This window comes from Salmo trutta, chromosome 7 (genome assembly GCF_901001165.1).
Source record: "Salmo trutta chromosome 7, fSalTru1.1, whole genome shotgun sequence".
Classification (NCBI taxonomy): Eukaryota; Metazoa; Chordata; class Actinopteri; order Salmoniformes; family Salmonidae; genus Salmo; species Salmo trutta.
This window is the reverse complement of record NC_042963.1, coordinates 11,383,576-11,411,105: the sequence shown is the minus strand read 5'-3', so window position 1 is coordinate 11,411,105 and position 27,530 is coordinate 11,383,576. Positions and strand designations below refer to the sequence as shown.

At 42.2% G+C, this 27,530-nt stretch overlaps 1 protein-coding gene across 1 annotated transcript in view; it reads left to right on the top strand.

Annotated features, from left to right (window-relative positions):
• Positions 1–27,530, top strand: part of agbl1 (AGBL carboxypeptidase 1) — a 152,216-nt gene that overhangs the window by 8,781 nt on the left and 115,905 nt on the right. Inside the window, exons 2-7 of the mRNA XM_029757967.1 lie at positions 4,382–4,452; positions 9,643–9,706; positions 9,834–9,980; positions 11,463–11,594; positions 12,924–13,017; positions 20,251–20,288. Of these exons, the coding sequence (XP_029613827.1) occupies positions 4,382–4,452; positions 9,643–9,706; positions 9,834–9,980; positions 11,463–11,594; positions 12,924–13,017; positions 20,251–20,288 (546 nt within the window). The remainder of the gene's footprint in view (positions 1–4,381; positions 4,453–9,642; positions 9,707–9,833; positions 9,981–11,462; positions 11,595–12,923; positions 13,018–20,250; positions 20,289–27,530) is intronic.

Here is a 27,530-nt window from a genome sequence, read left to right as displayed (position 1 = left end):
AATGAATTGATTTCAATTGACTGATTTTGTTATATCAACTGTTATTCAGTAAAATCTTTGAAATTGTAGCATGTTGCATTTATATTTTTGTTCCGTGTACATTAGGGACCATATGGGCAAGCCATACGAGCATTCCAAGCCCCCCACTGTGAAACTATGCCAAGTGTTCCCAAGACATGACATGTCTTTTAAATGGAAAATGGATATGAAAGTTTATACGCCTCCTGAAATACTATAAATACTACCTGTCCACAGTTTGATAATTTACATAATTTCCATCAATTTGTATAAATGTTGTATGAAGTTAAGCAGCTAAAGTTCTGTATATATTATAGAAAAAACTGTAAACCCAAGAAGAGCCACTCTTCCGGACATTATCATAAGGCTTGACATGCTAACGACAGGTTTTTAGATTTATTCTATTGATATCTAATGCCAATCCAAAAAAGTGGCCCACCAAATTAAAAGTGGTCATTCAAAGACTATTAAACATTGACCATAATGACTGATATTATTGGTTTGAGTCTTATTTTAGCTCAATAACAAGCAACATCTAAGTAAATGTACCCTCTGATGAACAGCTGAAATCCATATGGAGTTATAGAACATCTTAGCCATTCGTCACTCATCTTTGGTGAGGATGGGTAAACTAAGCCTCCCCGTTTTATCAGCCAGCGTCGTACACATCCTCTAGCCTTGAGTTGGATCTCGGCCACCGCTATCAGAGCACACAGCCCCGTGTTTCCCTAGACGTCGGTCTGTCTGGACGATGTCTTCCAGGAGATCATGACTGTGCTGTGCTGTGTACTGTAGTGGTTGTTACAGTAGCTCTGAAAAAAAAAATCAAGTCTGGACGTAGAGGTTGACCTTTAATGTTACAGGGGTCATAGAAAAACTAGTCTAAAGCCAGTCAAACAACTGAGATAAAAGCAGTTGATTAAACAGTTGATTCTTTGTGTGCTCTCCAATGACACATCAACGGTAGGCCTATGGGTTGATTCCTATTTAGATTTGTCCATATTCAGAAAAGAATGTAAGAAAATTGTTAGTGAAATCAAAGTACTACTCATGTTACAGAGCAAGCTTCATATGACACCAATACTTACTTTGTAGCACCTACAGTACATATGAAAGATTATGAAGTCTTGAAGGAGGCCTGGGTAATGCCAAAATGTCCGAAATATTCCAACTTCAATTAATCATCTCCCAATTATGATTTTAGATACAAATGTCAAGTATATGTCAGCAATCCTTCCTCCAAAGGACCATTCTATGGATTAAATCATGGTCCTTTTTTTGTCCTGGTTTCGTGAACAATCCCCCATGGGTTGTTAGATATCTCAAGGAATCACAGGCCTTATACTCAGTAAAGGCTAAATACTATGCTCTAAGACCTCTCTCAGCACTCAATAACACAGCAAATGTGAAAACCGGGGCACTGAAATGTAGAGAGAGCGTGAAGATGGTGACATGATAGTACGTTTGAAATTTTACGTGCCTCTCGTTGTGTCACATTTCATAATTTACGGGGTCGGTTCTAAGATGTTAAATCCTTGTGGGCAGTCAGACATTTTTTGTCTGTTTCAAGCTTGGTTACTGCAACATGACATTTTGGGTGGGCAATGCCCAACCCTGAACCCCCTAGAACCGGCCTTGTTTTCGGGTTCTGTTCTGTTCTGGTTGTGTTTGTGTCCTAGACCTGGTGAGTGGGTTTCCCTAAACTAACAGCAGATCAGTATTATCCTCAGCATTGCATATATTCCTTCAGAGCGAACACCATGTTCCATTCATCCGTTAGTGCCAGAAAGTTCCTCTTGACATACCCTGCTGTCATCGCTCATAATTTACAGCCTCTCCTGTCCATCCTTTCTCTAATCCACACGGTAAAAATAGCTCAGCTCATACATACTCACTCTGTTCTCCATAGCCATACACTGATGGGGTTTTGAGGAGGAATAGGACCCATTACAGTGTTGTCATATGATTTGATGAAACACCATCGTTATATGACATTTTAATGAGCTCTATAAAGATGATCCAGGGCTTGGGGAGGATGGCCAATGTCATAGGAAAATAATTCTCTTCCTGTGGGCCTTTAAAGGGACTTTTTTTTAGAAGAAGGTGGTGTGTACAATTTGAGGCAATGATTTTTCTGTCAGCCCACCAACTACGCTTGAGTTTGCCTTATTGGCGCCATTGTCGCTCCCCTCCCCTCGTTCTAACCAGACGCTGCCCTCTTCACAAGGGCTTGAGCCAAAGACGTGTCAATCCCAACCACTGTAAACGTAAGGGAAACCTCAAGAAGAAGAGTATCAGTTTTCAAAAGCAAGGACACTTCACCTTTGTATGATCTTTCTCATGAGAACGTGTCCAGCTTGGGCTTTCGTAACAGTATCTTCACTTAGGGCCCTGCTGGCCCACTTGTGGAACAGCATTTAGCACTGAATGTGTTGCTTGCAACGTTTCTTAAAACAGAAAGTTCTCAGTCTATTTCTGTATGTCACTGTATGTGTCCCTTTAACATTGACATAAATTATCATGGGAAAATATACATACTGTACTGTATGCGTCACGCACATTTCTGTTAAATAGTTAGGTATGCCGAGACCTTGCATTATGTGGATAATCATAAATAGGTTGACACCAGCAGATCATTTGAATCAGGTAAAATGAATCGAACACAGCAATGGAAAACAATATAGAGGAATCATTTTCCTTCATTGCTGATTTCCCTTACCTAACACCTATCTCCAATTTAAGCGAATGATTTGTTTAATAAACTATCTGCTACTGTAATGTGTCCTTGTTGTTTGCTGTGGTTAGCTCGACCACTCTATCCCCATGACGCCATTCACACTACATAATATTTCCCAAACACAAATAATCCTACGCCAATCACACTTTGCCTGTGGAAGATTTTAAATGACACTATTCAAGTGAGACATTTGAAATAAATGCCGTTATGCATGTGAGACATTTAGCCCCTGTAAGTGTGAATAGACTAGGCATTATAAGCAGTTAAATACCGTGTGGCGTTTGTATTTCCTATGAAACCTCAGTGTGTTGGTTGTGTGCTGTTTATTAAATAGTTGTTACCACTGGATGTGTGACCTATTGTTCATTAGTGTTGCAAAATGTAAAACAAAACAGAAGCTTTTACCATAGGTTAAAAGTGAAAGGGTAGGTGTAATGTCTTTCATGTTCTCATTGTGCCATTTATGTTAGCTTCAATAGAGCCCCACAGTGGAGGTGTCATAATACCCATAAAACCTAGCGGTCAAACAGGGAAGTAAATCTCTCTCGGACAAAGTGACTTTTATCAATATATTCAGCTCTATTGACTCTCAGATTCAAAAAGACTAATTTGCATCAAAGTAGACATCATGAAAAACTACAATCCCTGCAAGCTCATGCCCGTCATCTCTATCTGACAACTTTGCTAACAGATATTGGATTAATTTAAAACTTGCACAGGTTAGTTCACAGAATGGTCCATTTAATGAAATGTAGCTAATTTATACATTACTACATTTAGCTATCATTAGATAGTTAATCCAGAGATTCAGCAGTCTCGTCCAGATCATTATGGCATTTGTAGTTCCTTCTGATAGCCACATTAACAGCTAATTAGCATTTCGTTTTTTTGCGGCATAAATACAGCCGAATATGTTGATAAAAGTCACCTTGTACGAGAGAGATTTACATGGTTATCAAAACATCATGCCTACACGAAACACAGCCTTTATTTGAAGTTTTTCTAAAATCCCTTATGGGAAATGTTAATGGTGGAAAAACGATTCGAACCATTTTCCTGTTTGACCGCCAAGTTTAATGGGTATTATGACTCTGTGGTACTCTATAGTTACTAACCAACATCCTGAAAGTTTTTAAATGCATCTGACGAAACACTAACTACTAACATGGATGATAGACAGTTGTGTTTTGTTTTGTTTCCCATTTGTCCGGTCAAGCTCCCCCCTCCACCCAACACACACACCCCCTCCACCCAAACATAATAACGACACACACACACACTCCTCTCTCTAGCCCCTGGGTGTTTTCCTAAACTAGGGCGGCCTCCTGTGGAATGCGGGGCTCTGTTTAATCCCTGAGTCTTGTCAGGCCCTTTTTATAGGAAACTCATCTCAACGTCCAGCAACAAATGGAGCGCAGGGATTTATCCGTGGAGATAGAGTTTCAGCCTGCAGCTGAACGCCCCTCTCTCACAGCTCCACTAGGCTTCCTTGTTAAGTTAAGCCACAAGGAGACTGTGTGTCGCTGCTGCTGCTGCTAGTCTCCTTGGCTGGGTCTGTGTGTGTGTGTGTGAGGTGGGCTTGATTCTAGCCTGATCTTCCTTTCTGTTTCCCCTGTGTACCTTCAGAGCGAGTACGGGCCAGCATGGCCGCCCCCGGCAGCTCCAGCGGACTAGAGGTTCTCCTGTCTACTCTGCAGGTAGGAACACACTGGGTCTGGGACAGTGTATGTGTGTGCCTGTCACGGTGTGTGACTGTGTCTCTGTTTGCCCATGGTCGCTGATATGGCGGTCTAAAGTGGAACGCTCCAAATAAAGTAGGCAGGGGTTCTGCTGACGGACGGGAAAGGGACGCTAGGCTAGCAACAGGCACTTTCTCCGTAGAGCTGAAAGAGGAAGATAAATGGCGAGCTTGGAACTATTTTTGTCAAAATGTAGTTATTGACATAGCCTTGTTCTGTTCAATGTTCTCTACCTACTGTATATAGCACTTTAAATACCCCAATTCATGTTGTTAAATTCAAAAGAATACTAAATAGAAATCGCTGACACCATTCAAACCAATGAGGGTTCGGAACTTTAAAGCCAATTATCTCAGAATCCTATTTTTGCAGATAAAACCTTATAGTTCCAAGGTCTCAGAATAGTGATCATCAACATCAGCATCAACACCCAGAAAATACTACCTGGAAACATGTTCACAACTTTCACTTGCCAAACAGCTACTGTTCGTACAAATTAGCACAGGGCATAGATCACTCTAGTATTACACAGACAGCTAATAATGTAGCTTACTGTGTAGCTTCTAGAAATGTACGTTTCAATTTAGGTTGTGTTGTTCAAATAACTTTTGTGAGATGGTAAACATTTCCATTTCAATGTCAGTATATTGTATAGTAGTAGTATTTTAGTGTACTGTTAGTCAGTGTCGAGAATACTGTAATTTATACACTCTTAACTGAATTAAATAAAGAGTGAAAAATATTTTCCAATATTGGTTTGTGCCCACTTTATTTAAAGTAGCTAAACTACTTCATAAATCAGTTTGTGTAGTTTACATGACATTAACTTGTGTATGAAAAAGCTTGTGAAGTGAAATGCATGACCAGCTGTAGGAAGGCCGGCAGAAGGCTGGCGGGCAGATGTCAGTGGGGATAGCTAGCTATACTGGAGAGGAGCAGAGGATTACAATATAGACCGGATGGTGTGTGAGATATTATCTACAGCCCAGTGAATGCAGCTGATCCCTCAGTACTGCGGTTGTCAGGATCCACATTTAAAACCAGTTTCATAATGTTATGTTGTTGGTGCTGTTGATGCATTTGGTTCTGTTGAACCACAGTTGTCAAGCATGTTGGTAGACTATTCCTTTTTTTCACGAGTTTGTAAGTAATTACATTTTCGATTATGTCAAAGCTGTTATATGTTTTGGCCTTCACGGTTGTTGTGTTTTTGCTGTAAAAAAGTATGAAATTAGAAAATAGTATGAAAATAGAATTGTATTATAACCAACTGTATTTCAAATGTAAACAACATAAATATAAACAACTTTGTATTGTTATATAAAAATGGGCAACTTTGTATTTTTTAACTATACAATTTTTTACCATGCTTGTTGGTAGAAACAGTATTTTAATTTTGACCAATGTAGACAGTAGGTTTTCTCTTAATTTGAGTGATAATTATTAATTTGATTTCTGATCCACTTCCCAGCCATGTATCCTGAACAAATCAAATTTCAAATCAAATGTATTTATATAGCCCTTCTTACATCAGCTGATATCTCAAAGTGCTGTACAGAAACAGCCTGAAACCCCAAACAGCAAGCAATGCAGGTGTAGAAGCACGGTGGCTAGGAAAAACTCCCTAGAAAGGCCAAAACCTAGGAAGAAACCTAGAGAGGAACCAGGCTATGAGGGGTGGCCAGTCCTCTTCTGGCTGTGCCGGGTGGAGATTATAACAGAACATGGCCAAGATGTTCAAATGTTCATAGATGACCAGCATGGTCAAATAATAATAATCACAGTTGTCGAGGGTGCAACAAGTCAGCACCTCAAGAGTAAATGTCAGTTGGCTTTTCATAGCCGATCATTGTGAGTATCTCTACCGCTTCTGCTGTCTCTAGAGAGTTGAAAACAGCAGGTCTGGGACAGGTAGCACGTCCGGTGAACAGGTCAGGGTTCCATAGCCGCAGGCAGAACAGTTGAAACTGGAGCAGCAGCACGGCCAGGTGGACTGGGGACAGCAAGGAGTCATCATGTCAGGTAGTCCTGAGGCATGGTCCTAGGGCTCAGGTCCTCCGAGAGAGAGAGAAAGAAAGAAAGAAAGAAAGAAAGAAAGAAAGAGAGAAAGAGAGAATTAGAGAGAGCATACTTAAATTCACACAGGACACCGGATAAGACGGGAGAAATACTCCAGATATAACAGACTGACCCTAGCCCCCCGACACATAAACTACTGCAGCATAAATACTGGAGGCTGAGACAGGAGGGGTCTGATCTGATCATGGATTATGATAGAGCACACTGACAACACCATTAATTCCAATGCTTAGCCGGAGACAAAGTGTCGCCCCCCACAAAGTAGCAGTCTTACCAACTGTTATCATTAATTGGCTAGCCTTACAAATACACTGGCCTTGGTGGGCGGCTGTTGGTGCCTGTATTGCTAGCACCGGTAATTAATATATTCATGTCATATACTGAACAAAAATATAAACGCAACATGCAACAATTTCAATGATTTTACTGAGTTACAGTTCATATAAGGAAATCAGTCAATTGAAATAAATTCATTAGGCCCTAATCTATGGATTTCACATGACAGGGCAGGGGCGCAACCATGAGTGGTCCTGGGAGGGCATAGGCCCACCCACTGGGGAGCCAGGCCCAGCCAATCAGAATAAGTTTTTACCCACAAAAGGCTTTATTACAGACAGAAATACTCAGTTTCATCAGCTGGCAACAGCTCTGGTGGACATTCCTGCAGTCAGCATGCCAATTGCACGCTCCCTCAAAACCTGAGACATCTGTGGCATTGTGTTGTGTGACAAAACTTCACATTTTAGAGTGGCCTTTTATTGTCCCCAGCACAAGGTGCACCTGTGTAATGATCATGCTGCTAAATCGCTTCTTGATATGCTACACCTGTCAGGTGGAAGGATTATCTTGGCAAAGGAGAAATGCTCACTAACAGGGATGTAAACAAATTTGTGCACAAAATGTGAGCGAAATAAGCTTTTTCTGTGTACAGTATGAAACATATCTGGGATCTTTTATTTCAGCTCATGAAACATGGGACCAACACTTTACATGTTGTGTTTATATTCTTGTTCAGTAATAGTATCAAGGATCAAGGTAAGACCCAGATGCAGACTATCAAAGTAGCACTGTTTATTGTAGCAAACAGGGGCAGACAAAGACAGGTCAAGGCAGGCAGGGGACGAAAATCCAGGGTAGGCAAAGGTACATGACGGCAGGCGGACTCGGGGTCAGGGACAGGCAGGGTTCAGTAATCTACAGGTGGAGCAAAGGTACAGGATGGCTGGCAGGCTCAGGGTCAGGCAGAGAGGTCAGGCGGGCGGGTACAGGGTCAGGACAGGCAAAGGTCAAAACCGGGAGGACCAGCAAAGAAATGCTGGGAAACGATAGGACCTGACAGGAAAATGCTGATAAGCTTGAACGAACAAGACGAACTGGCAACAAACAGACAGAGAACACAGGTATAAATACACAGGGGATAAAAGGGAAGATGGGCGACACCTGGAGGGGGGTGGAGACAAGCACAAGGACGGGTGAAACAGATCAGGGCGTGACAAATAGATATTGTTATGTGATGGGCCCATGTGCAGCGGTCTAAGGCACTGCTTCTCAATGCTAAAGGCGTCTCTACAGACCCTTGTTCAATTCCAGGCTGAATCACAACCGTCAGGGATTGGGAGTCCCATAGGGACAACCAATGTTGGTAGTGTTGTCTGGGTTAGGGTTTGGCTAGGGTAGGCCATCATTGTAAATAAGAATTTGTTCTTAACTGACTTGCCTAGTTAAATAAAGGCAAAACAAATAATTGTCTGATCTGATGTGATAGAAACATGGAGAGTAACAGTATGCCAATGTCAGTAGTTCTTAATGAAACCAATGGCCACCAACCATCAATTCTAATGTCTTCTGAAGTGCATGTGACAGAAAGACATGGCTCTGCACAGCTACACCTTATGTCAGCTCAGCTGTAATAGATCACCTCTGTTGGGTGTTGGGTCCTGTCTCTTATTCCCTCTGTGACAACACCTGTCGTAGAGTATGCACACAGAAAGGCCAACAGAGAATCTATCTTCTGCACTGTTAAATGTCAAGGTCATTGTAGTAGTTCCCCTAGATCCTGTCATATGTTCTGCTATTGTTTTCCCTTGTAGTTTTTCAGAAATGCTGTACCCACAGAGTGTTTATTTTGAGAGTATTTTACTTAGGTTATTTGTTTTCATTTCTTTCGGGTTCTGTACTTTTAAAGAGGTGCATAAATACTGTACTATCCTTCAATAATGTCTCCCTTTGCATATCTCTCTCCCAGTGGTTTATTGGAGAACCAGCGTTTCAGCCTTCTTTACGATTCTTCGATTTTTCCAGTTTACTGTGTGGTCCGTCAGTCTGCACCTCGTCAACTATTAAGCTTTGAGTCCGCAGATTCTACCTTATCCCTTTCCATATCTAAAATCATCCCAATCGAATAATAATACTGCCACCTGTCTAACAAACTTAACCCTTTTCAGCACATACGGTATAGGTCAATATTTTCCCTGCCTGTTATCATACAGGAATTCTCTCAGCTATAAATGTCAAAGTGCGAGCCTGGATCGTGTAGGTGATCCATTCACACCTAATCACCATGCCTGTTTAGATGCTGTCTGTCTACAGAGATACCAAATAGCACCTTATTCCCTATGTAGTGCACTACCAGGGCCCATAGTAGTGCACTATATAATGAAAGGGTGCGATTTGGGACTTCTCTCTGGGGATTAGTGCCCCCCATACAGAAAGGCTGTCATCTGCTGCTTCTTTTACACAGCACCTCAGCCCCTGCTGGGCCTGGGGCATTCAGTTTCCTGCAGCTGGGCCTGCTGCAGTATTTGGGACCCACGCTGTGTTGTTGTGACCCAAGTGATCTCACCACCTAATTCATCCTCAAAATTAGACGTCCGAGTCAAAGCTCCCCAGCTGGGTCTTGGGAAATGCATTTGCGTTGCCAGTCGAGAGCATGGTCACATAGTTAAATATAACAACAATGCCAATGACAGTTCTCTCGTTCAAGTTGCCACTCTACAGCCAACACTACAGAAGACAACAGCAGCAGCCTGGCTGAGGTTTTGACATAGTGTTGATCTCTTCTCCCCACAGAATGCAGGGGACATTGAGAGCACCCTCAATATCCTCAATGTGCTGGATGAGCTGCTTTCAGCTGGTGAGTCTCTGTTGTTGATTCAGATTCATAGTAATTCCATGCAGATAAAATGCTACGTCTACTCCCCCTAGAGAGCTACAGTCTACTACCCTTCTTTGGTTTAGTCGTGTGTGTGTGTGTGTTCCAGGCACAGACAGACGGATCACCTACATGATCTCGAAGGGGGGCAGCGAGGCCCTCCTAAGCGCCCTGGTGACCACAGCCAGGACTTTCTCCCCCAACTTCACCATCCTCCTCCCCCTGCTGCACCTCCTGGCCAAGGTCGGACACAGAGGTGAGGCTCCAACTGACAGATCGGAGTGGAAATATAGTTTACAAGAACGTGAAGTGATACAATATTTGGAGATATCATAAAGTGTGTCATTATTTAGCGGTTGTCATGAAAGTACATGGCTATTTGTCTCAGTTATGCTGCATGTTGTCGTAAGAGTTTGTCAAACGGTCTGTAGATCTCAACCTTTCAACACAGTGGGTAGCGTGAGGATTTTCTTACTTACCGTCTTAGAATGTCAACAGGAAGTGAGTCCACATCAAATAATGGAGATATCATGGCTTTCTCCTCCTTGGCCGAGGTGTCCGTCAGCTTTTAAGAGAAAGGCCGACAGGTCCATCTGACTGTAATCCGTGTTATCCATTATGTGACAAAGCTTCACTGACATGGATGCATACCTTCATATCGTCACAAGTGGCATGTGGCCACTTGTATGAGTGGGATAAGCTTTCTCCATTCATATTCATTGCAATGTTTATTGTCACCCAAGCTAATGAAGGATTTATGGTAACTGGTATCAGCAGCATCAGCTGGTTTCTAAAAACCCATTTTGGTCTCAAGCTATTTTGACAAGAATGAGAAGCAATGGTCAATTTATATGGTGCTATGCAATATAATCGATCAAGGTGATTTTATTACTACTTGAATTAGATCCCACAACTCTTTACTTTCACATCTGTTTCATGATGATATTGCTAAATAGCACATATAGTTGTATTGGTCTCATCTGCATTCCAATAAAAGAAAAGCTTTGCCCTGTACTTCAGGGCCTGATGAGCCTTTTCTGTCTTCTCTACAGAACATAGTACAGTCAGTCATCTAATGGGTGCCTTTGACTGGACTCTTCACATCTAACAGGTGTCCTCCGATCAGTAAAATGCCAGCTTTGAATACTGATGCAATATTCAATAAAGCCAGTGACGCGTTTGAACGTTGGTTTAAGTGGTTTTTCCACTGTAATTGCTGTAATATTGTATCATTCACTAGGATTTGTGTGCCTGGTTAAGCATTGTTGTGTGTCAGTGATTAGTAGAAAATCATACCAGATCTATTCCACTCCACAAACCGTCAGGCAATTCACATGTGTTAAAGCAGTGAGAAATCATTCAAGCAGATAGACAATCTAATAGCATATTTGGATTGCATATCATTCAGTGAAAATATTGTCCTCATGCGCCCAAGCAGCTTTTATTCATGAATTCATTTCATTATGGTGATTCTCAATGAGAAGTGTTTTCTTGTTATTTTAAGTGGCGGATAAAATAAGCAAACCACATAGGCCTACAACTGTTTTAATTATACTAATCAAATCTTTATCTTCATTTTAACTTGATCTGTTTTTCTACCTCATAGAATGTTTAATTTTCTCTGAAAAATAACTGTGCAAACATTTGCACTGGTGTAAACAGTGTCAGTGGGTGGTCAGTATCATTAGATCTGGGGGATACTGATTGCTGTCTGTGGTGTTATGTGTGTCTCGATCAGACCGTCGTATTGGGATGAAGGCAGAGAAGGCGGAGGCTGTGCTGCCAACTCTGACTCTGCTGAAACAGAATGTAAAACACACCAGGAGGACGGCAGCCTGCCTTTGGGTCCTCCAGGTTTTCTGCTCTTCTGGTAGGTCAATAACCCAGTAAAGCGTCAATCACACTTCACTGCTTTGTCTGTTTTGTGATTTACTCTCAATGTCAACAGTATCCAGAATTAATGCAAAGATCTCTATGGGACTCTGTGAGTTCGGGAGTATGGAGGAGGTCTACATTCTGAAGAGGCGCCACACATTTGACTTGAGTGCAGATGTGCTGGTGCCCTTCATTTACGATAGTAATTACAATTTAATGAAACCATACTGTATCTAAATATTGACCAGTGAAATGATTAAACAACATGGTTGCAAGGTCTGGTCATTTTTATGATGACTGTAAACTGTCAGTGAGTCGCTTATATAGTCGCTGGTGAAAGTACAGACTCTCCACAATCTTCCAGTTTTGCTGCCTTAAAATGTAATTATGAAAGGGATTCAATTAGATTTTTTTCCCCTATCAATCTACCCAGCCTAATCCAAAGTGAAAGAAAAATTATAGGACATTTTCCAAATTACTACAATATACAAAAGGAGGATGTATTGATTGTGTGTGTCTTCACACCCCAGGGTTAACACTTGGTGGAAGCACCTTTGGCAGCCATTATAGCTGTGAGTAATTTTGAATTGGACTCTTGTTAGAATTAGACTCTTGTTAGAATTGAACTCTTAAGGAAACATATGTCCTTTTTTTCATGAAAATTGCTCAAGCTCAGTACATTTGGTTGGGAATCAATGATGGATATACGTATTTTTTAAGTATTATGGTGGTGGCAGAATCATGTTACGGGTATGCTTGTCATTGGCAGGGACTGGGGAGCTTGTCACAATCAAAATAAATATGGAAGGCGCAAAGCCCAGTAAAAAGATAAAGGAAAACCAGCCTCAGTCTTCTGAAACCGTGGGACAAATGTTCATGCCAAAGACACACCAGAATGGCTTTCCAAGAGGTGTTGAGCTTTCCTGAGTGGTCTCATCTCAGTCCTGATTATGTTGAACCAACTTGTAACCTAAATCCAATGGCGAGGTGACATTTTTGGTTGATTTCACTTTGAATTCACGTTTGTCGACAACCAAATGTAAATCCAAACTGGACGATGAATTGACATCTGTGCCCAGTGGGAAGATTCTGCAAGGGGTGTGTAGACTTTCAGTAGGCGCTGTAAATAGAAAACTTTTGTCAGTAAGCAAACCTGAAGTATGTGGTGGAAGTTAGAATTTTGGTTGATGTTGAAGTCTCTTGAAATTCCCATGAAGCCAGTAGATTTCCACTCTGGACTCGTAAGGTATTGGACAGGGAGAAACATCATCAATTAGCACTAGCCATTGAATGCAAGTATCAATGGCATTTCTATATCTTTCAGTCACCACAGCTACGCTGCTGGGACAAAACCAAGGCCTGGACGTTATATTCAGACTGATACCCCCTCACACTACGAGGCACAAACGCACCATCAAGTGAGTATCGTATATCATGTCCACCTGTCATTGGCTGTGCCAGAGACATGCCACAGCTACAGCCAGAGCTCTACAGTATACCCACCGTTGCATTCTCTAAGCACTACACATATCACGGACGGATCAGATCGCACTGAAAATGAGACTAACCAAGTCCTGGGTGAATCAAATACTGCACTCTATATGATTTATAGCCCAAGATTTAAACATAAGTTCTGCTGAAGTGCTGTAAATTGTTCTCTGTGGTTAGGCAATATTTAACAATCTTAGTGTCCTTATCAATAGGCTTTGGCCTAATAAATGATTGTCGCACGAGAGGTGTAATGTTTATTGAAGATTTACTGAAGGTAAAAGTTTATTAATAATATCATGAATTTGGCATTCTATTTATAGGGCTAATGGTAACTACTTCTAAACTTCCAAAGATCCAATCAGCCATGGATGAATGACAGTAAATCAGATCTCAACGTAGCTTTCATAAATCCAACTTCATTCCAAATGTACTTTCACATGTAGATTGTTTAAGAAAAGTTATAGGAAGTACTTTAAAAGATTCCATTTTATTTAGGTAGTATATGCAACATTGTATGGAAGCTAATCAATGTCTAAATGTGCTGACATGATAGCTCAGCTGAATCGAGCGCAGTTTGTTTCCAAAGCTGAGCATGGTACTTGCTTCAGGTCCTTAGAAAACTATGCAGTTATTCGTTTTTTTATGTATTATTTCTTACATTGTTAGGCCAGAAAATCTCAAGTGTTATTACATACAGCCGGGAAAAACTATTGGATATAAAAGCGATGTCAACTTACCAACATTACGACCAGGAATACGTCTTTCCTGAAGTGGATCCATTGTTCGGACCTCCACCCTGGACATGCAATCTTATCCCAGAGGCCGACCCAAAACAATGCGGTCGCTGCAGGAGACTCAGAAGGCGAGCACACCATCCACCGATTCCGAGCATATTACTGTCCAATCTCTAGATAACAAGGTGGGCAAAATTAGGGCACGAGTTGCCTTCCAGAGAGACATCAGAGATTGTAACATTCTCTGTTTCACAGAAATGTGGCTCACTCGGGAGATGTTGCCAGTACAGTCGTTACAGCCACCTGGCTTCTTCACGCATGCACCGACAGAAACAAACATCTCTGTGGTAAGAAGAAGGACGGGGGAGTATGCCCTATGATTAACGACTCATGGTGTAATCACAACAACATACAGGAACTCAAGTCCTTTTGTTCACCCAACCTAGAATTCCTTACAATCAAATGCCAACCGCATTATCTTCCAAGAGAATTCTCTTCGATTATAGTCACAGCTGTGTATGTCCCCCCCAAGCAGATCCCTCGTCGGCCCTGAATGAACTTCACTAGATTCTATGTAAACTGGAAACCATACATCCTGAGGCTGCATTATTGTAGCTAGGGATTTTAACAAAGCTAACCTAAGAACCATACTTCCTAAATTCTATCAGCATATCGAATGCGCGACAAGAGCTGGTAGCTTTCTGGATCATTGCTACTCGAACTTCCGCGACGCATACAAAGCTCTCCTCCGCCCTGGCTTATGCAAATCTGACCATGACTCCATTTTGTTGCTCTCAGCCTATAGACAGAAACTAAAACAGGAAACTCCCATGCTCAGGTCAATACAATGCAGGTCTGACCAATCGGATTCCATTCTTCAAGATTGCTTCGATCACGTGGACTGGGATATGTTCCGGATAGCCTAAGACAGTAACATTGATGTATACGCTGACTTGGTGAGCGAGTTTATTAGCAAGTGCATTGGAAATGTCGTACCCTCTATGCCCATTAAAACCTTCCCTAACCAGAAACCGTGGATTGTTGGCAGCATTCGCACAAAACTGAAAGCACAAACCACCGCTTTTAATCATGGCAAGGCGACCATAAACAGGACCGAATACAAACAGTGCTGCTATTCCCTCCGCAAGGCAATCAAACAAGCAAACCGTCAGTACAGAGACAAGGTAGAGTCGCAATTCAACGGCTAAAACACGACATGTATGTGGCAGGGTCTACAGTCAATCACGGATTACAAAAAGTAAACCAGCCCCATCGCGGACACTGACGTCTTGCTCCCAGACAAATTAAACAACTTCTTTGCTCGCTTTGAGGACAATACAGTGTCACTGACACGGCCCGCTACCAAAGCCTGTGGGCTCTCCTTCTCCGTGGCCAACGTGAGTAAAACATTTAAACGTGTTAACCCTTGCAAGGCTGCTGGCCCAGACGGCATACATAGCTGCGTCCTCAGAACATGCGTAGACCAGCTGGCTGGTGTGTTTACGGACATATTCAACCAATCCCTATCCCAGTCTGTTTTCCCCACATGCTTCAAGATTGCCACCATTGTTCCTGTTCCCAAGAAAGCTAAGGTAACTGAACTAAATGACTATCGGCCCATTGCACTCACTTCTGTCATCATAAAGTGCTTTGAGAGACTAGTCAAGGACCATATCACCTCCACCCTACCTGATACACTAGACCCATTCCAATTTGCTTACCGCCCCAATAGGTTCACTGACGATGCAATCGCCATCACACTGCACACTGCCCTATCCCATCTGGACAAGAGGAATACCTGTGTAAGAATGCTGTTCATTGACTACAGCTCAGCATTTAACACCATAGTACCCTCCAAACTCGTCATTAAGCTCGAGACCCTGGGTCTCAACCCCGCCCTGTGCAACTGGGTCTCCACCCCACTGATCCTCAACACTGGGGCTCCACAAGGGTGCATTCTCAGCCCTCTCCTGTACTCCCTGTTCACCAATGACTGCGTGGCCAATCACACTTCCAACTCAATCATCAAGTTTGCACACGACACTACAGTGGTAGGCCTGGTTACCAACAAGAACGAGACAGTCTACAGGGAGGAGTTGAGGGCCCTCGGAGTGTGGTGTCAGGAAAATAACCTCTCACTCAACGTCAACAAAACAAAGGAGATGATCGTGGACTTCAGGAAACAGCAGAGGGAGCACCCCTATCCACATCGACGGGACAGTAGTGGAGAAGGTGGAACATTTTAAGTTCCTCTGCGTACACATCACGGACAAACTGAAATGGACCACCCACACAGACAGTGTTGGGAAGAAGGCGCAACAGCGCCGCTTCAACCTCAGGAGGCTGAAGAAATTTGGCTTGTCATCTAAAACACTCACAAACTTTTACAGATGCACAATTGAGAGCATCCTGTCGGGCTGTATCACCACCTGGTATGGCAATTGCACTTAACCTCAAGGCTCTCCAGAGGGTAGTGCGGTCTGCACAATGCATCACTGGGGGCAAACTACATGCCCTCCAGGACACCTACACCACCCGATGTCACAGGAAGGCCAAAAACATCATCAAGGACAACAGCCACCCGAGCCACTGCCTGTTCACCCCGCTATCATCTAGAAGGCGAGGTCAGTACAGGTGCATCAAAGCTGGGACCGAGAGGCTGAAAAACAGCTTCTATCTCAAGGCCATCAGACTGTTAAACAGACATCACTAACATAGAGAGGCTGCTGCCAACATACAGACTGAAATCTCTGGCCACTTAAATAAACTGACTTAATAAAGGTATCACTAGTCACTTTAAATATCGCCACTTTAATAATGTTTGCATATCCTACATTACTCATCTCATATGAATATACTGTATTCTACACCATCTACTGCATCTTGTCTATGCTGCACGCTGTCGCTCATCCATATATTTATATGTACATATTCTATTTATCCCTTTACATTTGTGTGTATTTGTGTGTATAAGGTAGTTGTTGTGAATTTGTTAGATTACTTGTTAGATATTACTGCATAATCGGAACTAGAAGCAAAAGCATTTCGCTACACTCGCATTAACATCTACTAACCATGTGTATGTGACCAATAAAATTGGATTTGATTTGATATTTGGAGGTAGGCATCTGGATGGTAGACTTGTTCTCACTGCAGTGTATTACCCCTCGTATACCAGTAGGAGTCACTGTTCAGGCAGGAACCTATCGACACTTTTTATTACTGACTTCAATCTTTATTTGGATTTATGGCATGATGTGGAAACAATGCTGTTGATTCAAAAATACCGTTTTACTGTCAGCATTGAACCAAGGTCAAATAAAATATGCCTAATCAAATATGAAATTCAAAATAATTTCAACCACCCAATATACACTGAGTGTACAAAACATTAGGAACACCTTGCTAATATTGAGTTCAGTTTTGCCCTCAGATCAGCCTCATTTCGTTGGGGCATGGACTCTACAAGGTGTCAAAAGCATTCCACAGGGATGCTGGCCATGTTGACTACAATGCTTCCCACAGTTATGTCAAGTAGGTTGGATGTCTTTTGGGTGGTGGACCATTCTTGCTACACACGGGAAACTGTTGAGTGTGAAAAACCCAGCACCTTTGCAGTTCTTAACACACTCAAACTGGTGCACATGTTACCTACTACCATACCCAGTTCAAAGGAACTTAAATATTTTGTCTTGTCCATTCACCCTTTGATTGGCAAAGATACACAACCTACGTCTCAACTGTCTCAAAGCTTAAAAATCCTTCTTTAACCTGTCTCCTCCCCTTCATCTACGGTACCGAAGCGCTAAGTCTAGGACCAAAAGGCTCCTTAACAAATCCAATGTATTTTCCAATTTTTTTGTCATCTTATCCAGAATGACTTACAATAGTAATTAGGGTTAAGTGCCTTGTCCAAGGGGGTATCTGCAGATATTTTACCTAGTCTGCTCAGGGATTCAAACCAGCAACCTTTTAGTTTACTGGCCCAACACTCTTAACCACTAGCCTACCTGCCACCCCACGTCACGTCACAATATGTTGAAACAACATTGATTCAACCAGTGGGTCTAGTTCACAGATACTGCTATAAAATCACTCACTCTACATGACCACCACTCAATTTCAACATGAACTTTTTATTTTGCCTTTATTTAACTAGGCAAGTCAGTTAAGAACAAACTCTTATTTTTAATGACAGCCTAGGAACAGTGGGTTAACTGCCTTGTTCAGGGGCAGAATGAAAGATTGCAGCTCGGGAATTCAAACTTGCAACCTTTTGGTTACTAGTCCAATGCTCTAACCACTAGGCTACGCTGCTGCCCCTTGAGTACCATACATACGTTTGAGTACCATACATACGTTTGAGTATAGTATACTTGGACAGTTCAATTCATAATTTGTCTAAGCTAACTGTGTCTTATGAGTTAACAAAGTATAGCCTCGCTCAGGAGAGGCTGTAGTGTCTTCCTAGTACTGCTAAAGGGCATGGGCCTACTGTGCTGCCACCGTGAAGCCAAGAGCCCAAAACAGTGTGTTGTTGCTTATAGATTCAGACATTATGTTTGTCTTATATCAAAAATAGTTTTACCCTCTACGAGCAAGAGAGGTTTTACATTTTCTAAAACCGAATCCCTGAAAAAGTGAAACCTTTTTTGTGTCTGCACAAATTTAACAATTTGCATACGTTTGCCTGGCTCAGGTTTGTAATTAAATGTGTGCCTTAAAGCAAGAATCCGCCGGGCAGAGGAGGAACTTGCTGAACCTGCATTCATCAAAACTTTCCACAGCAGCTCATTTAAAGGGAAGTAGGTTACTCATGTTTAATGGAGTTGGATCACGGCAGGGAGCATATGTATTGGCAGTCTCTTTCTGTGCAAAGTAAAATGGAAAGTAAATTGTTACCGCCTTTGGCTGCAGGGGAGAGTTTGAACACCTGACGTTCTCACTCAATTTGACATAATGTTATAATACTTTGCGAACACTAACGCGCACAATCAAACACATACACATGCAAGCAAACACACGCTGGCCAAGCACACACACAGGCACACAAGCGACAGTCACACACACCCAGACACACACACATTTGTTAGTAGTGCCTGCTATCAACAATCCAGCACCAGAGATCCCTGCTCCCAGCTTGGATTCTGATAGGAATTCTGACACATGTAATTATTTGTTCACATGTTGGAATAGGAAGAGACTTATCAGTCAAGTATGTAGTGAACTGTCCCTTCATAGCCTTTCCCCAACATGGTATTGAAAACGCAATACATCCAGATGTCCCTTTTTGTTGCCCATAGTGTTGACTGTGCACCATAGGCACTTATTGCCCATAGGGAGAGCCCCAGTGCTGTATGGCTGCATGGCAACCACATTACTGAGGGCTGACAATGTCATAGTCAGCTGGGTTTCAACACAACAAGCTGTAGTCGATGAGAGGCTATGAGCTAAGCCTTAATATGACCAACAAGCTTTTCAAGGACATAATTAACAAGACTCTCTCCCCCTCTGATGATCTCCTCTGTGTGAGAGGGTGTGTGTGTGTGTGTGATCATTGATCTGTCCAGAGGCATGTTGTATTCCCCGTAGAAACAACAACAGCCACAGCTGTGAGGAACAACTTTATTATGACCCCTGTTCAAACAGGCTGAAATTAGTCCCATTTTTCATGTGATTTCGAGGTAGAAGAAATCGTCCGGATAATTTGTTTTCACCGCTCCGATCAGATATCCTCATGGGCTCTTTTATATACAGCACCGCTAGGTGCCTGTGTTAAACTGTTTCAGTTTGAGTCTGAGACAGGGAGACGGTGTGGCGTATTAGGAGAACTGAGAGCATGGTAACTGATTGATTTAATAGGCTACATATGGTACACTGTGTGAATGGTATTGATGTGGACTCATCAGAGGGGAAGCACACACTGCTGATCCTTAATAATGGGACATGTCACAGGAGACGTATCCTCTTAATGTGGATCCGGGACAATCAACAGACAACAATTCGCTGGCATGACATTTCCTGTGTTCCAGCGACTGCATGCAACACAGTTTTTTTGTTTGGCTTGTTTATGCCCTTCACCTCAGCTCTAGATCAACAGAACACACATCCTAATTCAGAAGGCAAAGTTAGGATTTATGTGGCTGTAGAGAGAACCACATTCATAATTAATCTATGTTCACACTGTTGTGGCAGAATATATGTCTGCAACCCTGAATCAGCAGTTGTGTTGCTGGTAATAAATGCTTATGATTGCAGTGACAGGGATTTCGACATTACTAAAGCAGGTGCCTCTGTGCTTATGTAAACTATAAAACGCTGACTGGGACATTGGAGAGGTGCCCATCTTCTTGGTTTTATTCTGCAGAAGGAGAGCAGCTCCTTAATCACTGTTGTATGTAAAATGACTTCTCTTTTCTTTCGCAGGGCAGCAATCGATGCACTGGCAGCACTTTTATGTTCAAGTAAGTATTCTTCAGCCCCTCTTACTCATACCTTTTCCCCTTTATAAACTCTTACCTTCCACACTAGCAGTCTGGAATAGTTCTATCCCAATCGACTGTGCTATTGGCTGTCTCAGATGATCTAGTTCAAGGCCATGAGAGTAATCAGGATCATAATGGGGAGGAATATTGAGTGGCATTTTGTGTTGGATAGCCTCGACTCCAGCCGGGTAATGTGTTAGATGGTCTGTGCCACAGGCTTTGTTTTGACCACACATTTAATCTATTCTCTCGATATCAAACCCCTTAATTAACTGGTCAAACGTGGTCATTTTATCGAGTCTGTTTACCAGCCATTGTTGTTTTATAACTATTAATATTATGCAAGCGTGGAAGCGTATACACAAAATATGGTTTAGTGATATAGGGAAACCAGCTGTGAATTAGCTCTGTGCCATTTTGTACATAATTGTGATAATATTCCAGGCAATTTACTTTTTCAAATGAGCAGGCAGGAGACTGTTCTTCTGTAGGACCCTAGAAGTTGTTTTGTGACCGGGGCTTGAATATGGATATGAAATGTATAGTATTACCAGTTTTAGCAATTCTGCTAGCAGAGGCATTGGTGAAATATGCATATATGACAAGCAATGCTATTGGGATTAAAATGAAGTTTTTTTTCATTTTTGCTCACATCTTCTTGGGTGATAATAGTGCACATCCAATCTCCATGTCTGTGTTAACCCTCAGAGTGATCATCTTCATGAAATTATTGATTTGGTTTGTTGTCTTGCACCTCTTCCCAGTCGGATTCACTCAGTTGAAACACAGTCATACTCAGTATAACATGATTACACAGAGGTTCTCCACAACTTCACAGCTTGTCAGACAACGATTTAATATCACATCTCCCTCACTGGATATTTGCTCATAACACAAGCTATATTAGCTATTGATATTGTAGTAAATGTTAAAAATCACTTTAATATTACTCCCTGTGTGCTTTAACAGAACCGGTATTTCCTTTAATCATCGAGGGAAGCATTTTTTTCCCCCAACAAAATGAAGTTTCTGTTTTCTCCGGGCGTTCAAAATGCGTAAAGGCATGAAAAACACACAAGCTCAGCTATTAATCTGCCAGGGAGAGGTTGCTCAGCTCTGAGCTGTTATAACAGCCAGGGAGAGGTGTTCTGGTCTACCTGTGGGTGGCAGTGTGACTCTGTGCCTTACTCAGCTCCTCAGCCCCCTCTTTGTGTATACAGGCTCTGCACCTGTTGATGCACTGCAGTTGCTGAACGATTCTACTTGTGAATAACATTAGGCTCCTGGTTCTCTCTGAAGCCTATTTTAAAGATGTGCGCCTAGGCGGGGATGGTGCAATTAATTCTCTTTCATTCAGCAGCAATTTCCAGTGCAGTCGCTGCTCTTTGTCTATGCAGTCCACAGGGAGCTTTATTACGCTTTGTGATGTTTTTTTGTGTGACTTTCCTGGTTTCCTGTTCTCTCAAGGGGGATGTGAGTCAGAGGTAGTCGATAACCATCGAACAATTCACTTCCTTCTTCCTTGTGTGGTTTGACGATCAGTTAGTTGTGCAATTTAATTCAGTGCTACACATTTAGTCGTCGTAGGCTAGATGATGTTTCTGTATCAAGCTGCTCAGACAGCAGCTTCAAAAGATGGCTTGACATGTGAAAAGGAAGGTCCCAGATACATCTTTTTTTTCCCAGCTTTATTTTCAATGTTTTACCATTTCAACAAGGCTTGAGCTGCTTCTACTCTTACGCATAGTCCATGTGTTGATGCAGTATTTCTGGGCAGCCGTTATGACACAGTATCTCAATCCAAATGATACTCTCCCCATAGGATTAGAAAACCAAACCTTTTATAAACCTTTCTAGGATAATGAGATAGGCCTACAGCAAGACGTACTGCTTGTATACATACCTGTCCCTGTGGCTGTGATTGGAGTTATGTGAATTAGCTTTGCACTATGCATTACCTACCTATCCATCTGCATGCATCTCACCCCAAGTTGATCTCTCGTCCCATGGGAGAGCAAAGAAAAACCATTTCAGAAAGCTGTGTTTGGCAGAGGGCTAGATAGTTGGAAAGGAGATACCTAGTCAGTTGCACAACTGAAATGTGTACTTCCACATTTAACCCAACCCCTCTGAATCAGAGAGGTGCTGTTGTTCAAGGTTAGCTGCCTTGCTCAAGGGCAGAACAGAACATTTGTCCACCTTTGCTGGCTGAGGGATTTGAACCCACGACCTTTTGGTTACTGGCCCAAAGCTCTTAGTTGCTAGGCTACCTGCACACCAGAGTGAGCTACAGAGAGAGAGAGAGAGGGGAGCTCTTGCACTAGTGAGAGAACCCCCAGTCCTTTCTCATTTGTTTCCATACTCACGCTACACTCCATCTCCTGTGATCATCTGTCAGACACTGTAGTGGGGAGATGCACTTGAGCACTTCCCATGCTGCCCCAGTCCAGCATACTGCACAGTACCCATGTCAGGTTGACCTTCAACGCTAGCTCAGTCCTCTGTGGATTACTGCAGTGGCACCGTAGATTCTCTATCAGTGTAGCTCTGGCTCTGGCATTGGTATTGGCCAGGCCCCAGTTTCCTCATCAGATACAAGGATGCATTCTGTTATAAGATCAGCAAGCTGTGTCAATGGGAGTATACACATTGTCCTCCCCTTCACTGAACAGTATAAAGGCTCATGGCCATTGTGAATAGTAGATGTACTTAAGCTTCTGTTTATACCATCCAGACTGAACACACGCAGCTAGCTACAGTAACTGAACAAAGCCAGCGTATTGTTACATAGCTAGCGCCTTTAAACTTAGATTACTAATGTTCATTCCACAAGTGCTGGCTAGACTAACAGTCTTTCCTTCAATTATGTAGCCATTGTAGAACTCACTAGACCTTAATTATCATACCAGTTGGACTTCTTACCATATTCTTCATCTTAACAAGTTGTTCTGCCCAATGCTATCATCATGGAGCCTACATGCATTGTAACACAAACTGCCCTCATCTCATTGAGTTTCTCATCTCATCCCTATTGGAGCAGTCTTCCTGCATTTCGCATCTATTCCCCCCAAAATGAATCATTATGACATCTCATCCCTATCGGAGCAGTCTTCCTGCATTTCACATCTATTCCCCCCAAAAATGAATCATTATGACATCTCATCCCTATCGGAGCAGTCTTCCTGCATTTCACATCTATTCCCCCCAAAAATGAATCATTATGACATCTCATCCCTATCGGAGCAGTCTTCCTGCATTTCACATCTATTCCCCCCAAAAATGAATCATTATGACATCTCATCCCTATCGGAGCAGTCTTCCTGCATTTCACATCTATTCCCCCCAAAAATGAATCATTATGACATCTCATCCCTATCGGAGCAGTCTTCCTGCATTTCACATCTATTCCCGCAAAAAATGAATCATTATGACATCTCATCCCTATCGGAGCAGTCTTCCTGCATTTCACATCTATTCCCCCCAAAAATGAATCATTATGACACCGAATGCCATGTGTTTTTATCTGACTTCGACACTTCAGTTCATTATAGTATTGTTTATTTGGCCTCTCAGTGCCAAGATGATGCATGCTCTTATTGTGTTATTTTAATAAAATGCACAGCGAAGCATGACATGGAGGAAAAAAGCGCCAGCCGGCATCAATTTGATTATGAATAGCTAATACAGCTGCTTGTAGTGAACATTTATTTACCCAGATCCAGAGAGTAAACAGACAAGAGACGAATGGAAATGCAACACAGCTTTTTCTATAACACTAAGGTGGTGGCTAATACTTAAATTGATGCAAAGGTCACGTGTGAATAAATATTTGAAAAATGTTTTCAAACTCCCTCAATACTTTTGAATCCATTTAGCACTCAAGCCTATCTGGAGGACATTTGATGGATACTATGTTTTGCCTTCTGTTAGGCCTTGCCAAATTATAACTGAAGAGAAGTAGAGGGGCTTCAGAGAGGTAGTTAAGTGATGCCAACAGGAGAAAGTGCTTCAGGTTTCCAAGTTTATTTCATTCTGTTGTGTTTCATTGTAATGAGGCTGGAAATGAGGACACTTGGGTGTTTCTACTGCTATTAAACCAGGTAGAAAAATGTTGCTGTCTCTAGAGAGCTGTGATAAAAGCTTACCCTGCAGATACTGAATGCAATAGTATGTATTTTTCCAACCATGACATCTCACGCTGTGTGTTATGCAGTATTCTACATCTTCCAAGAAAGACAGCTCTCTATGTCAAAGTAATAACACTCATTGACCATAGGATCAAGATCCTTGACATTACCGCTGTGGGCTTGATAAATAGGGCAAGAATGTATTCTTAAGCATAGCTGCTCAATAAATATATACTATAGTACAACTACAGTGCATTCGGAAAGTATTCAGACCCCTTGACTTTTTCCACATTTTGTTACGCTAAAGCCTTATTCTGAAATGGATTAAATTGTCCCCCCCCCATCAATCTACACACAATACCCCATAATTCAATTTTTGCAAATGTAAAAAAATAATAATAATGAAATATCACATTTACATAAGTATTCAGACCCTTTACCCAGTACTTTGTTGAGGCACCTTTGGCAGCGATTACAGCCTTGAGTCTTCTCGGGTATGACGCTACAAGCTTGGCACAACTGTATTTGGGGAGTTTCTCCCATTCTTCTCTGCAGATTTTCTCAAGCTCTGTCAGGTTGGATGGGGAGCGTTGCTGAACAGCTATTTTCAGGTCTCTCCAGAGATGTTTGATCGGGTTCAAGTCCGAGCTCTGGCTGGGCCATTCAAGGACATTCAGAGACTTGTCCCGAAGCCACTCCTGCGTTGTCTTGTCTTTGTGCTTAGGGTTGTTGTCCTGTTGGAAGGTGAACTTTCGCCCCAGTCTGAGGTCCTGAGCTCTCTGGATCAGGTTTCCATCAAGGATCTCTCTGTACTTCGTTCCATTCATCTTTCCCTCGATCCTGACTAGTCTCCCAGTCCCTGCCTCTGAAAAACATCCCCACAGCATGATGCTGCCACCACCATGCTTCACCGTAGGAATGGTGCCAGATTTCAGGCCTGGCATTCAGCCCAAAGAGTTCAATCTTGGTTTCATCAGACCAGAGAATCTTGTTTCTCATGGTCTGAGAATGTTTAGGTGCCTTTTGGCAAACGGGCTGTCATGTGCCTTTACTGAGGAGTGGCTTCCGTCTGGCCACTCTACCTTAAAGGCCTGATTGGTGGAGGGCTGCAGAGATGGTTATCCTTCTGGAAGGTTCTCCCATCTCCACAGACGAACTCTGGAGCTCTGTCAGAGTGACCATCGTGTTCTCCCTGACCAAGGCCCTTCTCCCCCGATTGCTCAATTTGGACGGGCGACCAGATCTAGGAAGAGTTTGGTGGTTCCAAACTTCTTGCATTTAATAATGATGGAGTCCACTGTGTTCGTGGGTACCTTCAATGCTGCAGATCTGTGCCTCGACACATTGCTGTCTTGGAGGTCTACGGACAATTCCTTCAACCTCATGGCTTGGTTTTTGCTCTGACATGCACTGTCAACTGTAGGACCTTATATAGACAGGTGTGTGCCTTTCCAAATCATGTCCAATTAATTGAATTTACCACAGGTGAACTCCAATGAAGTTGGAGAAACATCTCAAGGATGATCAATGGAAACAGGATGCACCTGAGCTCAATTTTGAGTCTCATAGCATAGGGTCTGAATACTTATGTAAACAAGGTATTTCATTTTTAATTTTTTTTATACTTTTGCAAAAAAATCTACCAACCCTGTTTTCGCTTTGTCATTATCGGGTATTGTGCGTAGAATGATGAAGGGAAAAAAATATTTAATCCATTTTAGAAAAAGGCTGTAACCTAATAAAATGTGGAAAAAGGGAAGGGGTCTGAATACTTTCCGAATGCACTGTATTTAAATAAATCAAATGAAATCAAAATGTATTGGTCGCGTACACAGATTTGCAGACGTCATCGCATGTCCAGCGAAATGCTTGTGTTTCTAGCTCTAACAGTACACTAATATCAAGCAATACAATAACAATACACACATAAGAAATATCAGAACGAGCACTGTCAGAGTCCGGAGTATACACTGCACAAAACAATAAGAACACCTTCCTAATATTGAGTTGCACCCCTCTCCTTTTGCCCTCAGAACAGTCTCAGTTCATCAGGGCATGGACTCTACAAGGTGTCGAAGATTTTCCACATGGATGCTGGTCATGTTGACTCTAATACTTCCCACAATTGTGTCAAGATGGCTGGATGCCCTTTGGGTGGTGGACCATTGTTGATACACATGGGAAACTGTTGAGCGTGAAAAACCCGGCAGTGTTGCAGCTCTTGACACAAACCGGTGCACCTGGCACTTACTACCATGCCCCGTTCAAAGGTACTTCAATCTTTTGTCTTGCCCATTCACCCTCTGAATGGCACACATACAATCCATGTCTCAACCTGGTCAGTTTATGTCATGTAAAGTGTTATTGTGTGTGTGTGTGTGTGTGTGTGTGTGTGTGTGTGTGTGTGTGCGTGCGTGCGTGCGTGCGTGCGTGCGTGCGTGCGTGCGTGCGTGCGTATATGTATGTATATATATATATATATATATATATATATATATATATATATATATATAATTACAGTGTATAGACATTATGGACAGTATATGAATAGAAAAAGTGTGTTCAGCAGTAGTTATATAGGATTAGCCATGACTAGAATACAGTATATACATATAAAGCGGGTAATACAGAATGTAAACATTATTAAAGTGAGCCCTTTATAATAAATCCATACACATGGGGAACATTTGTTTGCAGGGTCATGACAGAAAGCATTAGCTGAATCTTTTTTATTACCACATACTGACCGGAATGAGTGGCTACACTGACACTGACAAACTGAGATCAATCTGGTCTTGAATTCAAACAAACAACAGCCCAGGCCAATGAGGTGACATACAGATTGTAGAATATTAGGAGGTAAAATATATATTATCGGCTACAGCAGGCTACTAAATACAAGTTCCAGTGGCACACTGATTCACTCAATGATGAAGATGAAGCCATACTGTAGGATACTACTCACGGTGATGGCCGACGCGCTCCTCTTGGCAATGGCCTATTTCAAGATGAGCTACTTTGAAAATCAGTGCTGCTGTTTGCTAAAAATGTCTGTATTTAAACATTTGCAAAAGGCAAACAGATAACCGCAATC